The sequence below is a fragment of the Hirundo rustica genome, chromosome 1 (genome assembly GCF_015227805.2).
Source record: "Hirundo rustica isolate bHirRus1 chromosome 1, bHirRus1.pri.v3, whole genome shotgun sequence".
Taxonomy (NCBI): Eukaryota; Metazoa; Chordata; class Aves; order Passeriformes; family Hirundinidae; genus Hirundo; species Hirundo rustica.
Window position 1 is genome coordinate 44366596 of NC_053450.1, and position 23189 is coordinate 44389784.

Sequence of the window (23189 nt, forward strand, 5' to 3'; positions counted from 1 at the left end):
TACTTGTTCCGTACTGTGCTGAAGTTTTGAGGGGAATTAAGGGAGCTGCTCTGGTTTAACAGTACACTTTGTAGACTGAGCATAGCTTTTGAGTGTTCAAAAAATGATGTAATTTGTGCCGCTTGAAAGGTATACAGGTATCTGTATATCTGAATATTAACTGCAAAACTTAAAAGTTTCTTCTGTAATTGTTACATTGTGAAGTAGAGTTTAGGAAGCCACTGATTTTTTCCCTGCAAAAACCAAGTGTCACATGACGTTTCAGCATATTTAGTAGGTAATGCGTATCAAACTTTCATGTGCTTCTAAAATGTTTTCAAGTGGAAGTTATGGTAACTAAAAAGCTTCTACATAGGAAGTACTCATGTGTTTTGATGGTGTCTAAGAATGGAATTTAGAAAAGCAGGAAGATAACTTTCACAAGGGAGCTGCTGTCCTGGAGGTTGAGCATGTCTGGTAAAAAGGCAGGATAGAAGTGGTTTGAGGGTTCTTGATATTCTCTTTTCAGGAGAATTTATTGAATGTAATGGTATTCTAAGTGCTTTTTAGTAAATATTTATGGCAAGAGATGTGGCTAAGTAATGGTCTTTCTCTGGCTTATTTTCTCAGAAGAACACTTTCCCAGAGCATTTGATGACATTAGATGGCTTAATGATATCTGTGTGCCAATACCTGTGTGCTTTCACTCTACCAGTTGTCTTACATCTGAAACATTTCTGAAGTATTTTTCCTCATAGTAACACCTGAACATTTTTCTTCAGCATTTCATACTGTCTGAGACTGCTTGTTTAAAGAGCACCTACCCATGCACCAAGATGGTTAAAAATAAAGTAGGTTTCATAGGGTATCTTTGGTGATTGGAATGAACAAATTGTCTAATGGCCTTAATACTGACAAACATAAAAGGTAAATTTCTTGATGTCATGTTCTGGGCAGTCCTGATTGTTCAAAATGTTGGCTTTTTTTCCTTTTCTCTTCTCTCCTCCCCTTTCCTCCCTTTCCTAGTCATAGAGTACTAAGGCACACTGCAGTTATTTGTACCAGCCGGTCTCTGCACATTCGGGCTACTGTCTGCAGAAGTAATGCACTTGGGGACGAAGAAGGCAGAGGGGACAACATGTTGCTCTTTGTGGATGTAGAAAATATTAATACTGTAAGTTCTTATTTGTTTTAATAATAATACTGTCCTGAAGATCAGCAGATATGAACCAAGACTCAAGTTTTTCTACAGTAACTTTGCAAACAAAAAAAAATAAACCTTGCATATTTGATCATTCAATTACTGTTGGAAAGAGTATTAATGTGAAGTTGTATCCTAATTCTCTGGAAGTCTCCTATACTATATTTCATAGTGTTTTTAGGAAGATTTGTTCCAAATTGATGAATGTTCTTGATCGCAGCTTCCAAGGTTGTCTCATTCAGAACTGTTTGTGTCCCCTGCAGCTTTTCAGTGAAAACACTGGTAGAATTAGTGGTAATGTCAAAGTCAAAATTTAAGCTCCAGTTTGAAGGAAGTTTCTATGTTTACATTTGTCACCAAACTATAAAGACATTTTTGCTAATATAATCCAAATACAGATATGCCTGTTGTGATCTGTTGACTTACTAAAGCAGATGAATATACTCAGTTTTTCAAACCATGCTAATTTAAATTTACTCATTTTTTTGGTGAAGCTGCTCCCATTTTTTCAATCACAAAGCAAGGTAACTGAATTGTCTGTTTGTAGAATTCATAGATGCTTAGTTGGTAATGGAACCACTGAGCTGATTTGTTGTTTTCTTTTAAAGGTGTGTACACTGGTTTTTTTTCTTCATTTACTGAATATTGTCCACTCCTTTAAGGAGGGAGGAATGTTTTTATAAAGGACTTACCAAGTTAACAATGTGACTTTTTTTCCACTACCACCTCACTATTTACAAGAAAGGAAGCCAATTCCAAAAGCTACATTTTATTGTGTATATATGTAATCCCAAAATAGATCTTGAGTTTCTAGGATATAGCAATGATCTTAAAGTAATCCTAGAAATTAAGTAGCCTTGTGGACAGTGTTCTGCATTGGAGTTAAAAAGCCTAGTTTTTGTTCAAGTTCTCCTTAGTATGAAATACTAGCTTGTGGGTCTTTTTCTGGGGGATCCTTGTTTCTTCTTTGTGTGGCTTTGTTTACTGGAATTGGAAGTTGCTGTGATCTAGGACTGTTGCTTTATAGTGGGTTTTAAATCTCTCATTGTCTCTAAGTACTGTGTGTTATGAGTGCTGTGAATAATGAGTTAAATTAAGATTCTAACAGTGCCACCTTGCAGTGAACACTTATTGTGCAATGTAGCACATCACAGTTGTGATGAGTTTTCTTTGACATAACTTTTGTCTGTTCCTTAGAGTGAGACGGGTGTTAAGGAATTTCATATAGTGCAAGTTTCAAGCAACAGCAAGCACTGGAAGCTTCAAAAATCTGTTAACATCTCTGGAGACAAAGGTGTGTATCTTTATCAACAAAAAGATGGCAAGTCTAGCTTCTGGCTGATAAAAACATTTAAAAGAATCTTACAAGGAGCTGAATTTGGCTTCCAGAATACTTAGTTTCCAAAAACTTTGTCCATTTCAAACATGCTAAAGCCCTCCTTTGGTTAGATTTCAAGAAATGTATATTTACAGATAACTTATTTAGACTTAATTTTAAAAACAAGCTTAATTTACAGGTGGATTATTTCTGTGATGTAGAGAAATCCATGTCTGGGGTGGCTGATAACTTCCCTCAAAAGAAATATGGTTGTGTTGTGTGCCTTTGCTGTGCCTGATTAGCTGTGCTTGTTGAGTGTCATCAGTGTATTTCTTGTTTGTGAATGTTCAAGATATGTGACTTTTGTCTAAGGGACTCTGATTATGCCACCTTTTTCTTTCAGATACTAAACTGGCGAGCAGAGAGAGAGCAAAGTTGTGTTTTAAAGCAGTGAGATGCAAAAACTCAGAAGGTAGGTTCTTTCCTGAATGTGGTAACCTTTTGAAAAAAATACTCCTTTGGCTACTGTATGGTAAAGTTTTGACTTCTCATGATGCTAAAACAGTGCTTTCTCTTTTTATCCCTTAGAAAATTACACATTTGCAGATATTGTCTTTGGAAATGAACAGGTAGGTGGATGGGTACAACTGCATATTTTGACTTGGGTAAGTTGTCCCTGTCATGTGAAATGACAAAGAGGTGGTAAGGTAACCTAGGCTAGTGTATAGTCAGGAATATTAGGATCCCAGCTCCACAGTTGAACTACTTTAAAATCACATTACAGTGCTGGGGTTTTTTGCTAATGCTTTTCCTTCCTTTTCAGCTCTTCAGAGTAGTTACTTTAAGTAAATCCCATGCCTCTAGTTTTCTAGTAGAGGCCTGCAGATATCAGATTCTTGCTCTTAATTATACTTTGACTAAGGCTAAAAATTCCAATTACAGCTTACTTGAAAAACTGGAAAACTAATGGATGTTGGTCCTAGAATCTCAAAACTACTACAAGAAGTTACAGTGGGTTCAAGGAGTCTGATTTTTCTAGAAGTTTAGGATTCTAGACTAACATGCTCTTCTAATCTTTTTTAAACTTCCAGATATTGAATAATCCTTTCAGTAAATCATTTTGGTACTACAAATGCTTTTCCAAAACCTAAAGAAAGTAGGCCACTTGTGTTAGGTTAGAAATCTACATAGTGGATTTAGTCAGTTGAATGTCAGAATGCTTATTTTATGCTGAACATACATTTTTCCTGTATGTATTCAGCTTTTAAAGCCAAAGAAAACTTATTCACTGCCATTTTAATTTCATAGGCATGTAAATTGAAGTTAGGGCTAAAAATCTGAGGTAGATGATCCCTCTGTATTTTTAGAGTTGGAATCTGAGCTACAGGAACTTTAGCTTTCCTTGAGAATAATTTATTACAGTGGGGAGATGAGGAGGGTTCAGTTGCTCTAGATATGAATTTTCTCCCTGGGTATCAGCATTCTGCTAGTGCAATAATTAGCAGCTCTGCAACAGCATATTTTGGAAAAGCTGGCATTTTTGAAAGGGGCAAGATTGCTAAGCTAGAGTTGCTTGCTTATCCTGTTGACTCCAACAGGACACAGTATCGTTGCTGTTGTTCTTAAAAACGAGTTTCCTTACCAGGGTTTTGGTGTTGAAAGAGCTTGGTACACATGACAGCGCAGTGCTTCTGTTTGTGCCATGTATCTGTGGGGATGTGCTGTGCAATCTGTTATCTCCGCTGTTGCTAGCAAAGTGTATGTTCCTAGCTTACATAAATAATTCTAGCTGAGCTGAGGAAAATATTAGTAAGCAAAAATGACGTTTGTGTGACTTAGTTGGATGCTTCAACTCTCTCTTATAGACTCGATATATCACAGTAGGCTGCTTTGTGATAATAATCAAAGCTCCAATTTCCAAGTTTGGTATTTGTAGTTCTAAACTAGCAAGTTATAGCTCTGTTTTCCCTGTATTAACTTTAGCAGCCCTTTAGATAGGGCTGATCTCTAACAGGTCAAGCATGGAAACCAAGGTGTCTGGCATTCTGTAATTTTGCAAAGGGAGGCTGGCAGGGATAATGGAACTGAAATGCTACAGTGATGAGCTCTGTTAGAGCAAATTGAGTCAGCTCACATCCTGTTCTGAACACTTTCTTCCTTTTTTTCTCTTGTAGATAATAAGTTCAGCCAGTCCTTGTGCAGACTTCTTTTTCCAAAGCTTATCCTCTGAATTTAAAAGAACACATGTGCAATCTCATACTCATGCATCTCAAAGGGCAGTGAAACAATCATTTGATGAAACAGTCAGATTGATACAAAGATGCAGTGAAGTTGATTTGAACATTGTGGTACTGTGGAAGGTATGTATGGTTGTGGCCTTTGTGGCAATTTGGGCATGAAACATTACAGTTAGAAAATAATGTACCATTCTGAACTTTCAGGCATCTGCCTATGAAATTTATGGGTCAATTTTTTTTTTTTTTCTGAAAACAATCAAAAGAACTATAATTTGCAAGAAGCAAAGATAGTCCTAGTATCTGTTACTGTAATAAGTTTCCTTGAGTGGTTTTACTACTCTGGATGCACCCAGTTCTTGTAAGTTCTCTTTTAAAAGAGAAAATTATGAAACCTTACCCTAAGATTTTCAATGCTTGATCTTACAGAGCTGTAAGAGTGACCCAGTCTGCTTTGACAAAAAGAGTCTCATTTGAAGCAGTGGAAATTGGCATAAATATGTCATGCTAGCCTCTCAGTTTTTGATCAGTACAGCATGTTCCGCCTAAGTTAGGGAGCAGTCAGTAATTTTGTGTTATGAATCTTATGATAGTTTCTGGTCTGCAGATGTCTTTGTATTATGTTCTGTAGGCATATGTTGTGGAAGACAGCAAGCAGCTTATTTTGGAGGGCCAGCATCATGTTGCCCTTAACACAATTGGGAAGGAGGCCTTTTCATTTCCTCAGAAGCAGGTAATCAATCCACTGTGAAGTTTTCCTTTAGAATTACTTTTTTCTCTAAGTGGACTTAATGAATTCTCTAGTATATAAGTGGAAGCTTTTGTAGAACCTTGACATCAGTTATATGTTATTACTAAGTAATTCAGGCTGGCTAAATCCATGTTTGCTTAGTTTTCTGTGTTGAACTAGCCAGGCCCAGTTGAAACATGAGAAAAGCAATATGCAGGTAAGCATGTTGATGAGCAGTTGTTGAAGTAAACTGTTCTATGGTGTTTCAAGTAGAACTAGAAACTTGTTAATGGTATGAAAGGTAACGATTATTTCATAAAAAAGTTAACAGTAAAATGGTGAAGTTTTTAGTTGTTTTGGTTGATGAAACTTGTGGCTGTCATATGGAACATGAATTGATAACTATGAAAGTTACATATAAGGTTCTATAAAAACATCTATACTAAATTGAGTTTATGTGGAAGAAGAAGACTAATGTGCAGAATAAGAGGAAGTAAGTCTTGTGCTTGTTTAGTCTTCTCCTGAGCAGCACATTGTTATTCCTTCTTGTTTTGGTGCCATTCTTAATTCTTTTACCAATATTACAAACATATTATATAGCTTTTTGTGAGCTCTTAAAGTTGCAGCCAAGAGTACTATGTATTAATTTTGTCTAGAAAACAATACAGGACAAACGTCTTTCTATAAATACCATGCTATAATACAAGTAGTGAATTACTCTGAAGCTATGCGTTTGGCTTTGGTTCATAAGCCTTTAAGTATTTGTACGTTGCTAAGATATTTTTTTCCATTTAGTTCTTTGTGCTATGAAATAAATGGGAATTTGCGCACTTGGGGTCTAGCTATGTTGAGCAATACAAGTACTGTATTAACCAAATGACAACTGCCCCCTCAAGTATTACTTTCCCTATCTTAGTATGTATGTAGAACAGTAGATCACACTTCAGGCATCTAAGGTTGGGAGACAAAATAGTGTGAACTTGTGATCTCATTAAGTTCTGGTTCTCAAAAATGAATTGGAAGAGGAAATAGAAATTAATCACATCTGCATTCTAAAATAAACAAATGACTGAATAAGGTATGGGTAGAAATTTGCATTTTCTTATTCACTGGAATTTTATTTGTCTGTATCATAATCAATTTCAAACTAAAGAAATTAATCCTGCCACCAGCAACAATGAGGATCTATACGTACTCAGGGGTTTTTTTGAGAAATATATGCTACTATATTACCATTTTCTGGCTAAAGTCTGTTTCTCTTCAGGTTTTATTACAACTATCTTCATATAGATTCTACATTGATTATTGTATTCACTTCCTTAAGCATGAGGAACACACTTCCTTTGAATCATTCTATATCTTGGTTGGAAGCAAAATGTATCTGCATTGTCATGCAGTTGAAATCTGCTATGACTAATTGGGTGTTGGGGTTTTTTTAAAGAAACATCTAAATTCTGTGTCCTTGTGATAACCAAAGCCCAGAGTTAACTTGAATTTTAAGAACCTGTGATCTCAAGACTGCCAAGAGTTAATCCTGATAATCCTGCATATCCTGATGTGTACTATTTTTTTAAAAATTGGCACATAATACTGTGAGGAGACCAGATAAACGGCTCTGAGGTAGGAGGTAAGGTATAACAAATTAAATTATTTGAGACTTTTCAGCAGTTTACTTCATTCAGTCCACATTTCAGAATTAAAAGAACCCCCAAAATAGATTTAAATTAGGCTAGATAGAGAAAACAATATACTTAATCTATTAAGAATTGCATGTTGTCTGTGAATTATCTTGCTTTTGCATTGAAGTATCACAACCAGTGGAAAGCTGGGGAGGAGCAGTGGTATAAAATCCCAGACCCAGACTTTACTTCTGATTTAATATTTTCAGTATATAGTTTTCTTTTCTGTATTTATTCTAAGTCACAAACATGGTTGGTAGACTACCAACAGAAGTACGCTAGACTGCCCTGAGTTGCCTTGAGCAGACAGTATTGAAGTTGGTTGTTTTCTGAGGACTCAACAGCAGAGGGAGGTGGAGGTGCATGCTTTATACCAACACATGTGGGTTACCAGTTCATAAAAGATAGAGGGCTTTCTGGGGAAAAAAAAAAATTAATTACAGATTCTGAACAGGGTGTCACCTAGGATGCAAGAGTTCTCTGCATTTATTGCTGAGTTTTATTTGTTGCTCCTTTACAGTGATTTTCTTCTTGACTTCTTTTGCTTCATGCTGTTGTATTCAGCAGAGGAGTTTTTATGTGTCTGGCAGACATAGACAGCCATCCCCAGCCAAAGAACAGTCTCAAATGGACATAGAGGAAACATGAACAAAATTTCTGTCTGCATCCCCTTCCCCCGCCCCCCTTATTTCTTTTAGTCCTCTGAGAAATGGCTCAAATCTTAGCAAAATTAATCAAATAACTCTGTTGAACAAAATGAGATAGCTTACTTTATATTTTGGTTAAATTCTCTGTACTCGTTGGCTTCTGCTACGTTGTCAATTGTGGTGTATCTTAGATTAACTCTTTGCCAGTTTCTAAATATGTAGTTTGGGTTCTCAGATGCTGCTACTACTTCAGGGAAACAAAGCTTCAGTAAAGCACTGTGAAGTGCTAGTGAAGAACAGGAGATTGATATTCTTCAGCACTGTTATGTTTGTTGTTGCAGCAGTTGCTGGTAGATTGGTAGTTGGGCGAACTGACAAATTCATCCTCATGTATGTAAGCTGTTAAGACTGCTGACTGAGCCACAGGGATGGGTGGTTACTTCTGCTTGGTTCCTTGTGGGACATGTAATGCACAACAGGGATGTGGAATAGACAACAGGGTACAATTATTCCTATATTGCAGTAGCTTAACTTGCTGTACTATTTGATAAAATCAAGATATAACCTCTTGTTACAGTGGGGCTTGGGGAAAGGCTAAAATGTTTTTCTGGGTAAAATTTCTGTATGTACCAACATATTCAAAAGTAAGTAGCAGTAAAATTCTATACAAGTTTGATGTTCAGATTCACATGCTCCATTCTCTTCCCACATTTGTTCAAAACAGAAGTAGAAATATTAATCCTTTTTCATTCCAAGCACTGCAATAACTATGGTTATTTAACACTGGTTTTCTGTCACTGAGTAGAGATGGTTTTTGTTGTTGTCTACACTAGAGATTTTTTTTTTTTGTATAACAAAATAGCACTGCTTTTGAGCCTAGGCTTCTGGACACGGTAGGCCTACCAGGAGATGTGATGATCTCTGTACTTACACTTTTATGCTTTAGATGTTTGGAGCCATAACGTGTAGCGTGCTGGAGGAACACTTACAGAATATTGACTTTGTTAAAGCGTTTATTTGTTTCATATATAAATCTCTCTGGGTTATATGGAAAACACTTATCTTCTTATCTTTCTTTTCATTTGTATTTTTGAAAATAATATCCTTTGGCTAAAGGTAGGGGAAAAAATGCTAAGTATAGTTTGTTGCCTTGAATCAGAAGTGCCACAAAGTGGTATCTTAATAGTCACAAGCAACAATATATGAAGAGAAAAATCACATAAGGCGTAAGTAAAGTGAAAGGCTTTGAATAGATTCATTTCAGGCCAAGTAATAAAAGCATCACTTAAAAATTCAGCTGCGTATTTGCAAGTTGTTTCATAGTTTTTTCAGTATTTCATAGTTTTTTCAACAATGATACTGCTATAGGTTCTATACCTCTTCTGAAACACGCTTTTTGGAATCAGGTGGTTTCAACTGAAGGTCAGCTTAAGATTGTGCCTGAAATACAGCTATTCTGTTTCTTCTTCTTGACCTCTCTACCTTAATTTAGTGAAAGGACAAAAACTTCAAATGCATTAAACATCCAGTCACAGTAAGGGCTGTTGATTAATATTATTTATTACTGCTCTCTTCCCTGTTTCTCTAATCTGGTGAATTCAATCCAAAAGATTACAAAAGAAAAGTGCAGTGTAATATGGTGGGATGGGAATAATAGTGGAAGTAATAGGGTGTTTGACACACTTCACAGTGATTTCAAAAACGTCACACCAATGGAAAGTGGGAAGTGGCCTAGAGGTTTGTCATTTGAATGTTGGCATGTTGGGAATAGCATCCATCCTTCCCAGGTGTGCTTCAGGACTACACATGATGTTCTTCTGGGCTGCACATTTAGTCCTGTGAATTAGACCAGTGTTAGCCCAAAAATCCATAAAATGTGTCTAGGATGGACGCAGGCTTTTTGGCAGTATTTCACTTCGGAGAGGATAATTTTTGGTAAGACTGCTTCTTAAAATACATGCAGCTTAATGAGTCAGCAACAGTTTGGTTAGAAGCAGGAATTCTTGAAATGTAGGAGAGGATAGGGTTTAAATAACTATTTTTCCTATTACTGGAAGTGACATCTTTTGCTAGTTCAGGAGGTTTTCTACAGAATAGTGGGAGGAGATGCTTGAATAAAACAGATCGTTGGAATGGTTTTAAGACTTTCCTTAAACAACCTCAGCAGAGAAAAAGCAAAGTTCTTAAGGGTAAATCAACATCAAGAGCTGAAATACACATTTTTCACTCTGTTGTATCAATTAATGGAGCAGATACAGTACTGGTTTGGGAGGATTGGCATATATTACTGTCATGAATGAAATATTCTAAATAGCTGCAGTATTTGATCTGCTGCTTTACCCATTATGGACTGCAGAGGTGATGGTATCTGTTTTCAAATGTATTATTCTTGGTGTCAGTAAAATACTATTCCTGGAGCTGTCATTTCTCTAGTTGGGAGCTAGAATGAATATAGATGAGTCAATGTTGAAGGAAGCAACTTAAAACTGAGATTTTAAAATGGAAATTCTCACATCTAAAATGAGAAGGGGAGAGAAGCACATCACTTAGATGTCTCACTCTTATTGTACTGCTTTCATATATTCTGTTTTTATTGTGCCTAGCTCCATTCAAGAGTTTCTGGTTTAGGTTTTCTTCTGTGCTGGGCATACTGGTCCCTCCTATTTGACTGAGCACATCAATAATCCTTTTGGCTTTGTGTGACTTGTGGTTTATGGGCGAATATGCTGATTTTCTGTACAACTTGGATATCAAATTGCAGTGCTTACCTTTTTCTGGTGTGCCTAAGAACACATTGACCTAGTCTCTAAGAATATTGTTTATGAAACTTAAAACTTTAAGTTGTGTAATATTAAGTACAAAAATCTTTGAAAGTGACTGTATGTGAATATACCATCACTTCTGTTGATCTGATGGTAAAGAAGAACTTTTCAATTTGAAAATGCATTTTAAGATATTAGGGAATCTATTATGGGTAGATCTGTCTGTTACCTCTATTAAAATGTGCTTTGAGTTGTTAAAATGTTGCTTTTTCAACCTTTAGATAAATAAAATTGCAGGAAAAATCTGAAACTGTGTGAATGACTAAAGCACCATTTCAGAAGTGTATATAAAGATGATTTATAGCTATTTCAAATGAGCAAAATACCAGACTCTAATGGCTGGGACTTTGTTTTAATACAAATAAGTGAAGATGTTGAGATTATTCTACTTGATTCAGAAATCTTGTATCTAGATTTTAATGTATTTGTTTGAAGCTGGCCTTTGTAGATGGCTTTGGGCAACAAGAAGCTTTCTAAAAATAGGGAACAACTTTCCAAGCACCAGTTGTGCAGTTTGTAGCTCTTGGAATCTAACTGAGGGAGCACTGTTGTACTAATGCTAATGCCTATTTGGTGTTTTTAGGCAAAACAAAAAAAAATCTTTAAAATGCAGCTATAAAATGTAAAACAATAACAAAAGCACTTCCCCTTCCAATTTCTTAGAAAGTCTCTTCCAGTCAAGTCTCTCTACCTCTACCAGTTTGTATAGATGAGAGACTCAAATTACACCATAGCTGTTGTTTTAAAGGGACAATCCTAACCATTGATGTGGCTTTCTTATGTGCAGTTTATGCTGGTTACTGGAGCTTATGACACTTCTGTAGGTTTTGCAAAGGACCACACTGGGACAGCAAGCAGATTTCAGGTGTCAGAATTTCTTTTAATTTTTTTTTTCCCTTTTAAAAGGCAGTACTTCACTTGGGCTGATAATCTAGGAGTTCAGCAATGAAATATCACCTGTTCAGTTCTTGATTTTTCTCTTGCTTTGTTTCTTGGTATAAGGCTGTTACTGCTTGGTGTATATTCTTGAAGGGTGGGTACAGATGCCAAGTAGATATGGGCTTTTGGTTTGGGTTTTTTAAGCCTTGATCCAATTTCACAAGCTCCCAAGTAGGGCAGGAGTTTAATGCATCCTTAAGCTTAGCATGTATTGGCTATCTCTAGGTAGCTTTCTGATATGTATGCATCGTTTGGAAGTGCTTAATTCTTTCTTGAACCATTTGTTAGGTAAGAGAATCATGGGCTAAAATGTTGTATCTTAGCCTTTGTTCTAGGTGCACAATCACAAAAAGCCTAAAGTTTGAGCAGCTAAACTTGGAGAGGCAGATATCTTTTCTGACTCTGACACTCAGAAGCTGGCTGGAAGCAAGGTCTAGCTCTGCTGGAAAATGATTAATTTTGCTGCTTTCCAGTCCTTCGACAGAGGTGTAATACTAGAACTAAAAGTTTGAAGTATTAACAGCACTATGCACTTTCACCAGTAAATGTTTCTGCTGCATTTCATGATGTTCTTGTCTACTTGTAGAGGTAAATATTCGTATTTGTCTTTTGTAGGGTTTTAAAAAAATACTCGGGAATTCTGATTGGGAGGACTTGGAACAGGTAATTGACTCTAGGGCAAACTACAGTATGTAGGATATTGCTGTGTGGTTGAAGGCAGCCTTGAAAATTGGTTGGACTGTTAATTGAGGGGAGAGAATAAATTAAATGAAAACCTATAATCTGCTGTGTTTTGTGTTTCAAATACTGTCAGTTTGCATTGTTAGGGTAGGATGGAAACACCAAATTCATTCAACACTTAAAATATATTTTATTGTTACTATGGAATATCCTTTTTTCTTCTCAAATTACTTGTTGGGAAAACTAATCTTCCTTTTGAAGGAGAGTCTTACAGACCTGTTAGAACATTTGGTGTCTTCCTGGTATCACAGTACAGTGATTAAGGTGTTGATGCATGTTTCCAAATGCCCAGTGTGTTTGATTTTTAAATCAGGTTTCATTGCCTGTAGTGTTTCTTTTCAACTTGGAAGGTACAGTCTATCACCTTTTAATGAAAAATACTAACTTCATTATACTGTACCAACTTAGTGGTGGCTTTTTAAAAGTTGTGTTTCATGTGTTTCTAGTAGGCAGACACATTTACTGCTGCAAATTCTTTTTTTTTTTTTCTCCTTTTAAAGATGGATTTTCTGCAGAATAAGTTCATAAGGAAATACTAAAGGCAGCCCCTTCCTGAATAAATCCTGCTCACAAACCCCAGATTAGATGATGTTGGACAGAATGCTGCACCAAATGCAGGCTGGTTGCGGCTTTCTGTATCCCTTCAGAGACTTATTCCATGGAAAGGGGTAGGGGGAATCCCTAAGTAGTGTGTTAGAGCTTGTCTTGGGCTTTCAGCTGGGGACAAAAGTAACTTTCATATCTGCAAGTGCTTGTTATGCAGTTTCAAAGATACTATGTTGTTAAATCCTTCTGTCAGTGTTCACATGTTCCTGTAAATTTGTTTGCTTTACTTTGGATCTGCTCTGGGAAACTTGTGCATTGGCTTTCCTGTTTTGACCTTCCTAGGGCAGGTGATGAATTTTTTTGTTAGGTACAGCTGCTGAACAGGGAACAGTGTAAATGCTGTCCCTTTTCCCTAGAAGCCAAACCCCAACACTAGCAAACCACTGCAACAATAGCGTGCTTTAGTGAAACTTGCACAGATAATGTTGTTTCATAAGCAACTGTGAAATATGTTTCTAAAGAAGGTAATAGATAAATCATACCAGTTCCTCATCCAGCATGCTTAGATACCAACCACATTGGAAAAAAATGTGAGCTTCATGGTGCTGTAAACGTGTTTTCCTTATGAGCTATAGGTCATAATGGAAAATTGTAACTCTGTGACTGGATATCTTGTACCTTATGTTACTATTTTCAGTGTTATTCTGAATTTGTTTCAGGAGCTGCCAGAAACAGTTCTCTTAAAGTTTTTTCGACCAGAAAACACACCAGTACCTGCAAGACCAACACCAGAGCAGCTTTCTAATCTTATTAAGACAAGTCTTCATTATCCAGAGTCTTTCAATCATTCTTTTCATCAAAAAAGGTTAGTGGAACGTTATCTTTAGAAGCTTCAGAAACATTAACTGGACATAAATCCTTTTGAGAGATGCCATGTGGGTTATGATATAAAAGTGTGGTATGCAAGTGTGAAATCTTGTTCAATTTTTAAACTCACTGCTTTGGAATTTTATAGGTAAAATGAAAGTTTCATGTAAGAAAAGAAAAGGGTGTAATACCATAGCTCACAGTTTTAATGTTAATAAGTAATGTTATCAAACTTAGTATAAAAAAAATAGTCTGTCCACTTTGTGTTTATTTTTGTTGTCAGAGTGTGATTTATTTGAGAAGCCAGACAGAAAGAAAGATGTACTTTTAGCTCAAAGGAACTGTTATGTGTACAGCATCTCACTTGCCAAGATTAGCTGTACATGGTTCTGACTTACGTCAAAAAGAAAGGTGGTAACTGTTCAGATCACTGGGGCTTGTCTCCTGGAAGTATATCAGTATTAACCTCTGTCAAAAAGCCTGCTGCTAGAGTGAATTGTTGGAGCCTGTAAAATCCATGAGTCTTTCTAAATGGTAATGATATGAACAACCCCCCAGGCTTAAGTTCTGAACATTAAATGGATTGTACTTGAAACATGAAGGTATCTATTTAGGTTTGAGTTGTTTTATCTGAAAGCTCTACTACGTTAGTTTTGTGTAACAGTTAATGTAAGTTGTCAAACGAAAGGGATTTGTTTCTAAAATCTAACATTAAATGTTTTAAGGTACTGTATTTTAATGACAGAGGTAGAGCGTGCATTATCCCTGTAAGACATTTACCTCTTATGGTTGTAGTCTAATTGCTCTTTTCTTACAATTCAATTTTAGGACATTTAGACTGTTAAGCAATGCTGAGGAATTCCAATGACACAAATCACTTGCTGAGTACATAGAGCTGTTTCAGCTGCAGTAGTTTGTGTTCCTGCCTGTCAGTATCTTGGGGTCAATATCTTGCTGCAGCAGCATTATTTATAGGAACAATAATAGTCACTGTGAACAAGCAGAATATCAACTAACTGTTAGTTTTATTGAGGATAAAGGCTTGCATTAAATCCAGATGTGCATGTGCTGTCTGTTCTGTTTGGAACACTGTTCAGACCTAATGCCAGCAATTCTTGTGCAGGAGGTAGTGCAGAAGAAAAGTATCCAGTCAAGGTGTGCCAACCAGAAATTCAGAAAATAGCATACTGGACCATTTTACCCCATTCTGAAATGTCTCTTGTCACACAAGCAGATTTCCTGTAAACTTTGGTGGTAGCTATGCTTTTGCTGCCCTTTGTAGGGAGATGGTAACTTTATTTGGCCCAAATGAGCCAATGCTGTTTGCTTTAATTGACAACTTTTATTATAAGTAACTCTAGTCACTGTAAGTGATTATATTGCTGTCTACACTGTTGTGACTTCGGTGTAATTGGCAACTACATATAAATTCCATGTTACTGGAATTCATTTTAACTATTTAAGAGTATAATTTAGACAATCCAGAATAAGATTTCTTTTTTCCTTTAATGTGGAACTGTTTCTCTTTGCAGCCTCTGTCTGGTACCTGTGACTCTCCTGCTTTCCAATTGTTCCCAGGCTGTTGTAGACGTGATGATTGATTTGCGGCATAAACCAACAAGGTAGTGTGCAAATGTTAATAAAATAATATTTTTTAAGAACCCATCCTAGCTTGAGGAGTCTTGTAATATTTTAACTATATTGAATATCTAGAATAGGATTTTTTTCAACAGTGGCTTCTTTGAAAGAATGGAAGTTGATAAAGGGCTCATACAGTTAACTGTGAGTCTTCAGTCTCTGCGAAGACAGGGCCTTTAATTGTGACTCTTGAACAGCGAAGACTCTGCAGATCTTTTCTAGAAACGGGAAATGCTTTTCCACTAGATAAATAGGAGCTGTTCTATTTAACTTAAGTTGTTCGGGTTTAATTTTTAAAATACTGAGTAATTAGTAGATAATAACTTCCTCCTGCAATTTAGCTTACTGTAAAATTTGTAGAACTTTGGCTATTTTTTAGAACTTCCTCTAGGTTTAGCAGCTGATTCTTATGACTGGCTTTTTGCTTAGAACTGTAGTTGTATGTGGGAAAATACTAGCTTTGAGAAAGTGTTCATGAATTGCTTCTAAAAGTTTTCCTGAAGATCTTTTGGATCTGGGATAGAGAATTCAGTACCATGATATCTATATTATTTTACTTCTGCCAATTCTGTTCAAACAAGGCGACTTCAACTCATAGGTAATGCAGGTGACAGCTCCCCTTCCTCCCTTCTGCCCTCTTAAATATAATATTACCTGGTTTGTTTGCTACCAGGGAGGGGAGAAAGATTGTGAAGACATTGTGGGGGGCTTCTTGCTGACAGTCCATGGAGCCAAGTAAGATATTAAAAGCCCTAATACACAGGTTCAGAAATGGAAGGCTGAAGATTTAAGTGTGGTTTACTTTTCAGTAAATTTACTTTTTCACTATTAGGAAGCCTTTCACTGATCTGTTGGTTTTTCACAAGGTGGTCATGTGTTACATTGTGAGACATGTCTTTGGAAGGATAGTGTACTCATGTACCTTGAAACTGCTTAAAAAGAAAGCACACACTCTCTCCTAATGTATTAGTGCAGTGTCTCTAAAGCAGTGTATATCTGTGTTGGCTATTCCTGTGTGACATGCAGTTTGATTTAACTCTAGTTCATGTGACAGGCTTGAGAATGCTTTAAATAGGAATTCTTTAAATCTGATAGTTTGGATCTTGTTACTACATTTAGTATTAGAGTTATGTGCCAGTTATGTAGAAAGCTGAGAATACACTGAGTTCTTAATTATACATCTATATGTAATTAATGTCATGTGTACAGTACATTAGGAACCAAAGAAATGCTTTAAAGGTTTGTAATGATTCACGTGAGCTAAGGGGAGAGCCCATCTAAGGATTTTTAAGTGAGCGAGAGAGCATTAAAAAGTATTTGGTAAGACCCAGAGTTAAACTGAGCAGATGGATGGACATAAGCATCCCTAAATTTACCCGAGGGTACTCTTGAGTCTGCATGTATTTGTGGGAACACATGTGTGAATATGGATGTAGTAGGAAAGAAGACAGACATGTGATTTTCTTGTTGTTGTTTTTGAAGCTGTATTATAGTATCTCAATGAAATGTTGAGTGGAGTTCTGTCTGTAGCTATGATGGCAACTGTTAATCCTTGCAAAGTTGATCTTTATCTTGCTAGATAAACCTAAATCTCTTAAAGAGGGTTCCAGAACAAAGAAAGCAGTATGCATTTGGGGAAGACAGTGATTTAAGGGTAGTGATTGTAGCAGTCAAAGCAGTCAAAAAGACTCAGCAGCTTCGAAGACATCAAAGACAGATGGCTATGGGCACTCATCCAAGGAGAGGTAGAATAGAAATATAAGTTCCCTACTCCTGCCTTCTGAAAAGTTTTTAGAAAGTATAAATCTTTGTAAGGGCCTGGTTGAGGGCGGGACAGTGCATTCTGATATTTTGGAAAAACTTGAAGTTGGAGGGAGTCCTGTAAATTGGTAATATGTGCTTCAAGTGCAGAGAATTAACATTTTGATTTTTTTTCTTTTCAGCTCTGAAGCACTAGAAATACACGGATCTTTTACGTGGCTTGGCCAAACACAGTACAAGCTTCAACTTAAAGGCCAGGAGGTCTATAGCTTGCAGCTCAAAGCTTGCTTTGTTCATACAGGTGTCTATAACCTTGGAACCCCCAGAGTATTTGCCAAGCTCGTGGACCAAGCTACTTTGTTTGAAACAAGTCAGCAGAACTCCATGCCTGCACTGATTATTATCAATAATATCTGACCACTTCCTGGGAAAAAAAAAGAAGGCACTAAAAGACAAAATAAATGGGATTCTTTTCTTACATTGCTGGTTGACACTTTGCTGCAGTTTTTTTTTTTTTTTTTTTTTTAAATAGCACCTCGAACATCTAACTTGTTACTAAAGATCGTGTAGAAAAGAAAATAGCAAAATATTCAGATGACTTGTCAGTTTGTTTCTTGATGCAAGGCACGTTGGACTGAAAACATGTTTATCCTTTTATAATGTATTTCTTCTCTGGTAATTAAGATACTCATAACATAAAATACTCTAACTGCAGATCTGAACATACTTGTATGTCCAATGCCCTGTCAAAAATGCAGCTTGACTGCTGTTACAACTTCCAGCATGGTGTGTTTAATATTTGTGGCTGTATTAGGATATGGTTCAGGAAGAAAACCTCATTGGCTTTTTCCTGTCTGAAGCCATTAGTCATGGTAAATCCCAACCTTACTGTGAAGTTCAATAAGGTCTCTCAAATCCATTTCTGATTCTCGGTTCTTTAGTTTAAAATTTTGGTTTCATATTTATGGAAACTGGTGGCTTTTCAAGGTTTACATAAAAATCCACCTAGGGTGTTTAAAAAATAATTCGAAACCAGTTTGGGTATTTTCTCATTCATCTCAAAACAGAATGCACTATTTCACAACCATGAGATTGTCATTTAAATTGTGACTTACTTTATTATGTAACTATAACAACTGATCTGTTTAAAAAAATCTACTCAAGATTTTCAAGAAATGTATTATATTTATAACAAATGTACTGTAAATAGAATAAAGCATACACCATATTCACTGTATGGACTGGTGGCCTTTTTGCTTCTCTTTGCATACAGCTGTAGCAATCCACAGGTGCTGCTGCTATCACGGGATAACGCTGGTGTATGAGACAGTGCATCTACCTTCTGATGCATTTTTTTCTTTTTAGGTAAGGTTTCCAATTTTACTCCTGTTTGGTGCTATTTTATGACTGTCTCCAGGACTTTAGACTTCCTGATAGTCTTGGAACCTGCTCACAGCACATAACCTTTCATAGTCAAACTTAATAGGACTGTGGGTCATGTTGCTAAATCAATAGAATACTGAAATATTCTCTAACAAATGAGTATGTTGCTTCAGGCCTCGAGTCATTTTCTGCTGGTGTGCATCTTGAAAGAATAATCTAAAAGTTTCTTGGCACTGTCACCTTAAGCTGTGTCATACTGCTTTTTCTGTCTCACACCCGTTTAGGGAAGGAAAAGTCATTATTGATGCCATTCAGCTGTGCACTGTAGGCCACAACGTTCTAAGTCACAGTTGGTGTATATTTTAAGACAGCCTGTCCAAATTGGGCTGTCAAGACCATCATGTTTAGAAACTGTGGATGAAAAGAAGAGGGAACTAGGCTTGTCTGATGGAGACTGGAGATGGTATAAGTGGCAATTCACAGTGAGATCCACCCGTTGAGCAGTGGCTGGTGGGTAAAAAGCAGGTGAGGATTTGAGAGTCTCTGAATGACAGAGCATTCTGTCATTCATCATGTGAGATGAGATGAGATGATGCAGGGCAAAGCAGCTCCTGGAGTTCTCAGCACTCCAGACCCAAATGCGTAAGCTCTGACCTGTGTGTCTGAGCAGTCTGTGATTCATCAGGCTGAAGCCCTTCAAGAGCTGTGGGTGTTTGGGGGACCTTGGCAACCTGCTTTTCTGGATTTCAAATATAACAGTCGAGCTTTTTCTGTCTTGGAATTGCAGTAGCAATGGTTAGCTGGAGACATGCTCTGTCTCTATTGGTGTGTCATTAGAAATTCTAAGTGTGTCTTTGGGAGCACTAAAAATCAGATTTTTACTATATGTTTGCTTAGGAAAGGAGTTAGCATTGAAGTAGAGCTAAACATGCCTCCTTAGTGGATTCTAGCATTGGAAACTCTGTGTCTACAGTGTGAACTCCCAGCAATAATGGAAAACAATTCTGTTGAAGTGAAAATTCATCTTGTCTTGCTATTGCATAAATATATCTGCAAAGGTGTGCTTGTGCTTCTGTCACAGCAATGTTGCAGCTCACAGTAGATCATAATATCACATCTTTGAGATAGCTAGAAAAAGCTCTCAGAGACTATGCAATCCAAGGAATCTTTTTCTGTACTAGGAATCTACTGAATTTTCCTTTCTTGCTACCTCTGTAGCATAAAACCATGAAATTTGCCAAGCTGGAGATTTTGGTGAAAAATAAAATGCCCTGTTTCAATCTGGGGAATTTGGGAACGATTTTATCTTGTGTTACTTATTACTTAAAATACAGAAATAATTCCATATACTAATGGACATAAAATTTTCATTTGAGCTGAGTAACCAATAAACCTATTCCTGAGATGAGGTGAATTCTGCCGTCCCTTCCATACTTCATGGCATGCGTTGCTCCATCCTTTGCTAGGGGAGTTCAGGCAGCTTTGCGAACAATTGCTGAAATGCTGCATTGAGAGATTACTGTTTTGTGCAATGCAAGTCTGGAGTTGGTAGGGTTTTATAGAGCCAGTCAGAGTCTGTGAATCCTGTAGGAGATGACTGTGATAACATAGCAAGTTCTTGTGCTTTTACTTGTCTCAAGCAGCAATCCCCATCTACTTCCTTAAAAATACTAGAAATCATTCTAAATGGAGTATTCCCCTTATGTTTTTAATATTGTGTGCTTGTCTTGGCTGAATCTAGGACAGTATTCTATTCTAAAAGTTTATTTTGGAACGAATGGTTATGCTGATAAAGCTATGGAATTTTCTGAATTTGTTGCCTTGTCTTGTAACCTAAAGTTTTCTATACTTCAAAATAGAAAAAACTATTATAACTAAATTAATACTTACTTATGACAGAAACTCACTTTGTTTCTATCTGAAACTGCATTATTAAAATCCTGTCTAAGTACTAGTAATGGAATAATGACTTAATTAGCAATGTGTCTAAAAGTTTGTAGCAAAAGCAGTATTAATTGCTTGACTTTTAAACAAAATGGCCATTTACTTACTTCTGTGGTTGGTGTAGTTTTAATTTATTATTGCTGTCTTGCTAGAAAAGTGTCTGGCAAATTACATAAAAAGTCCATTTGTACCATGGTTTAAGACAGGTAATACTCTCCTGATAACTCAGCATGTGTGAAAAACTGTGCTCTCTGCAGGAGTTGGTTACAGTTCCAGGTTTGGAAGTTTGAAGATAATTGTTCTTTGCCACACAGCCTGGATTGATACCAATTAATACAAAATCCACTGAAGTCCCCTTCATTTAAATAGTTTTATAAAGTTTAAAATCTGCCAGGTTTCTAAAATCATTTGCTTGTCCTGGAAAGACTGTCTGTCAGTGAAACGTAGGACTAGAAACATAGGGTCAGTGAAAAACTTAGAATGAAAGATGAGGGGGAAAAGGAAGTAAAATTATCGGGTTTGATTTCAAAGTAATAAGGCATTAATTTTCTAAGTAGAAAAAGGACAGCGCACCAGTTTCTCCAATGCATTTTTATAACAATTTTTTCCTAAATGGAAGGGAATTTCTCTTATATATTCTAGTGGCTTCCAAAAATTCCACTCAAAATAACTCCTTCCATGCGGTGATAAATGAGATAGGGCGTATGTAAAAAATCAAAAGCAAAATCAGAAACTCTGACTGTGATGCCTAGAAATGTTGGTCGTTATTGGAAAAAGCACCACAGACAGGCACTGGGAAAGTTATGGATAAATTGCAATAACTGTAAGATGTACCACTACAATGGCTTTAAATATATAGACTATTATAGGGTGGGAAAATTAATTTATTATTATATCTATCAAGAATTTGATACTTGGCTGAGGACAGATTCAGCAACTCCTAACTTCCTTTTGGGTATCATTCAAAGATTCAGGTAAAAATAGCAAGGGGGAAAATGTGAGGAGAGGTCAGTTCCGTATTTAGAAACTTCTCAATCGAGGATTTGGAGGTCTGTTTCTCTCCTACTGAGTCCTTACACAAAAAGCCAAATAGTATTCCTTATTATCCCTCATGTCATAGGTCATTGAAAATTATTACTGACACTCAGGATCCAAGACTTGAAGCTAACAAAGGAAATAAGCACCAATTCATTTCCAGTTCTGACAGTAACAAGTTTTTGTTCAGATACAAATGCTCTAGAGACCTGTGCCTTGAAACATCAGCTTCCCCCCCCCAAAAAAAAATTTTAATTCTGTTTACTAAATAACTTTGGACCCTTTCTGGAGTTGTATTTCTTCCCTCTGGACAGGAAGAGTACCTAAGCTATTAAGTACAATTTCACGATGTTTTTGAAAAAGTTCTTAGTATTAGGAAATTCTACTATTTCTTGAAGCATAAACTCAGCTGCACTTTAATTTCATTTTTGTGATAGGATTTTGCCAAGTCCAGTAACAGAATAGAGAGGTTCAAAGTAACTGTTCTTTGGCAGTCACTCCAATTGTGTGCTGCTCCAGAAGAAATGCTTAAGGTTCCAAGATAAAAATAGAAGAATTTCATGTTTGGGTTCACTGACATAGTGAATTTCAGCAGAAATAATACTTGATACCAATGGCCAGTGTTTGAGCTGTTGCCACATTTCTTTCTCTGTGTAACACAGAGACATACATGTATAGCATGTTTGTTATCATAAAAAGATAATATAATTAAATTGGGAGAAAAAATCTGTCAAAGCGCTAGAGTGACTGGAAAATGCCTTGGGAAGGAGGATAGTGTATAAACCGAATAATGAAGAGAAAAAAAGGAAAGAAAGAAAGGTTGTTTTTCATTATTTGAACCCAAGGTCACATTAACTACATAATGTAAAGAATCTTGATAAAATACCAAAGCTTTCGTACTGATCTAAAGTTAAAAAATTCCCTCCTCCGACTAAACAACAGAATCAACATTTTCATTATTCTTAAACTGTAAAGTGTAAGCTGCCTTACTGAAAAGCCATCACCCTGCCTGTGAGATCGCCTGGAGAGTGCAACCATGTGGTGCAATGACAGCCACAGTCAGATTAATGTGGGAAGAACTTTAATATTAAAGGTTGTCTTTTAATGAGACTCTACTGTGATACAGAGCTGTCTACACCAAAAGTGTCACCCAGCCCAGGTGGATCAGAAGTGAAGTCGCTGAATTGCAATGAATACAGTAGAGACTCCTGGATGTTTTTCACTTTTTACACTCTTGCTCCAGTGAGATAAGGGATTATTTCTGAGTACACTAAAATATAAAGATGTCTGCAGTAATGGAAATCCACTGAGAGAACTTAAGTCTTTCTTCATATGCACATTGCCTTTTCTTCAGCCCCTTAAAATCTTAATGTTTGCTGTCTTTTCAAAATTACCCTTGAACAATTTCATGGAAAAAAAGACTTACAGAGTAAAAGCTAGGCTGGAACAGAAGATAATTTTTTTCAATACTTCTGTTTTAAAACTGTGAATACAGATTAAACACTGAGTGTTTCCTATTTAACTCAAGATTTATTTACTACACATTTCTAGTTTATAGGAGTAAATCATTAATTTGTAAAATGTCACTTGGCTAATGAGTTCTGCTAATTGCTTAGTGGTAGCTGAAGAAGTGGAAAAATGAACACAGTTTAAAAATTGTTGCTTATAGACTACAGCAGTGTATAAATCAATTCAGCTGATGCTTGCATGTGATATTCTTCTGGA

General features: G+C 36.5%; 1 protein-coding gene across 4 annotated transcripts in view; it reads left to right on the forward strand.

Annotated features, from left to right (window-relative positions):
- Positions 1–18339, forward strand: part of TRAPPC8 (trafficking protein particle complex subunit 8) — a 51774-nt gene extending 33435 nt beyond the window's left edge. For 2 of the 4 annotated variants that reach the window (XM_040062150.2, XM_040062170.2), the window contains 10 exons: positions 1006–1153; positions 2378–2474; positions 2902–2970; positions 3087–3127; positions 4673–4858; positions 5364–5465; positions 12165–12212; positions 13556–13701; positions 15236–15325; positions 17285–18339. In XM_040062150.2, coding sequence (XP_039918084.1) covers positions 1006–1153; positions 2378–2474; positions 2902–2970; positions 3087–3127; positions 4673–4858; positions 5364–5465; positions 12165–12212; positions 13556–13701; positions 15236–15325; positions 17285–17519 — 1162 coding nt within the window. In that variant the 3' untranslated portion in view covers positions 17520–18339. The remainder of the gene's footprint in view (positions 1–1005; positions 1154–2377; positions 2475–2901; positions 2971–3086; positions 3128–4672; positions 4859–5363; positions 5466–12164; positions 12213–13555; positions 13702–15235; positions 15326–17284) is intronic. The other 2 variants (XM_040062160.2, XM_040062180.2) reach the window with 1 other exon arrangement.
- The last annotated feature ends 4850 nt before the right edge of the window (positions 18340–23189 follow it).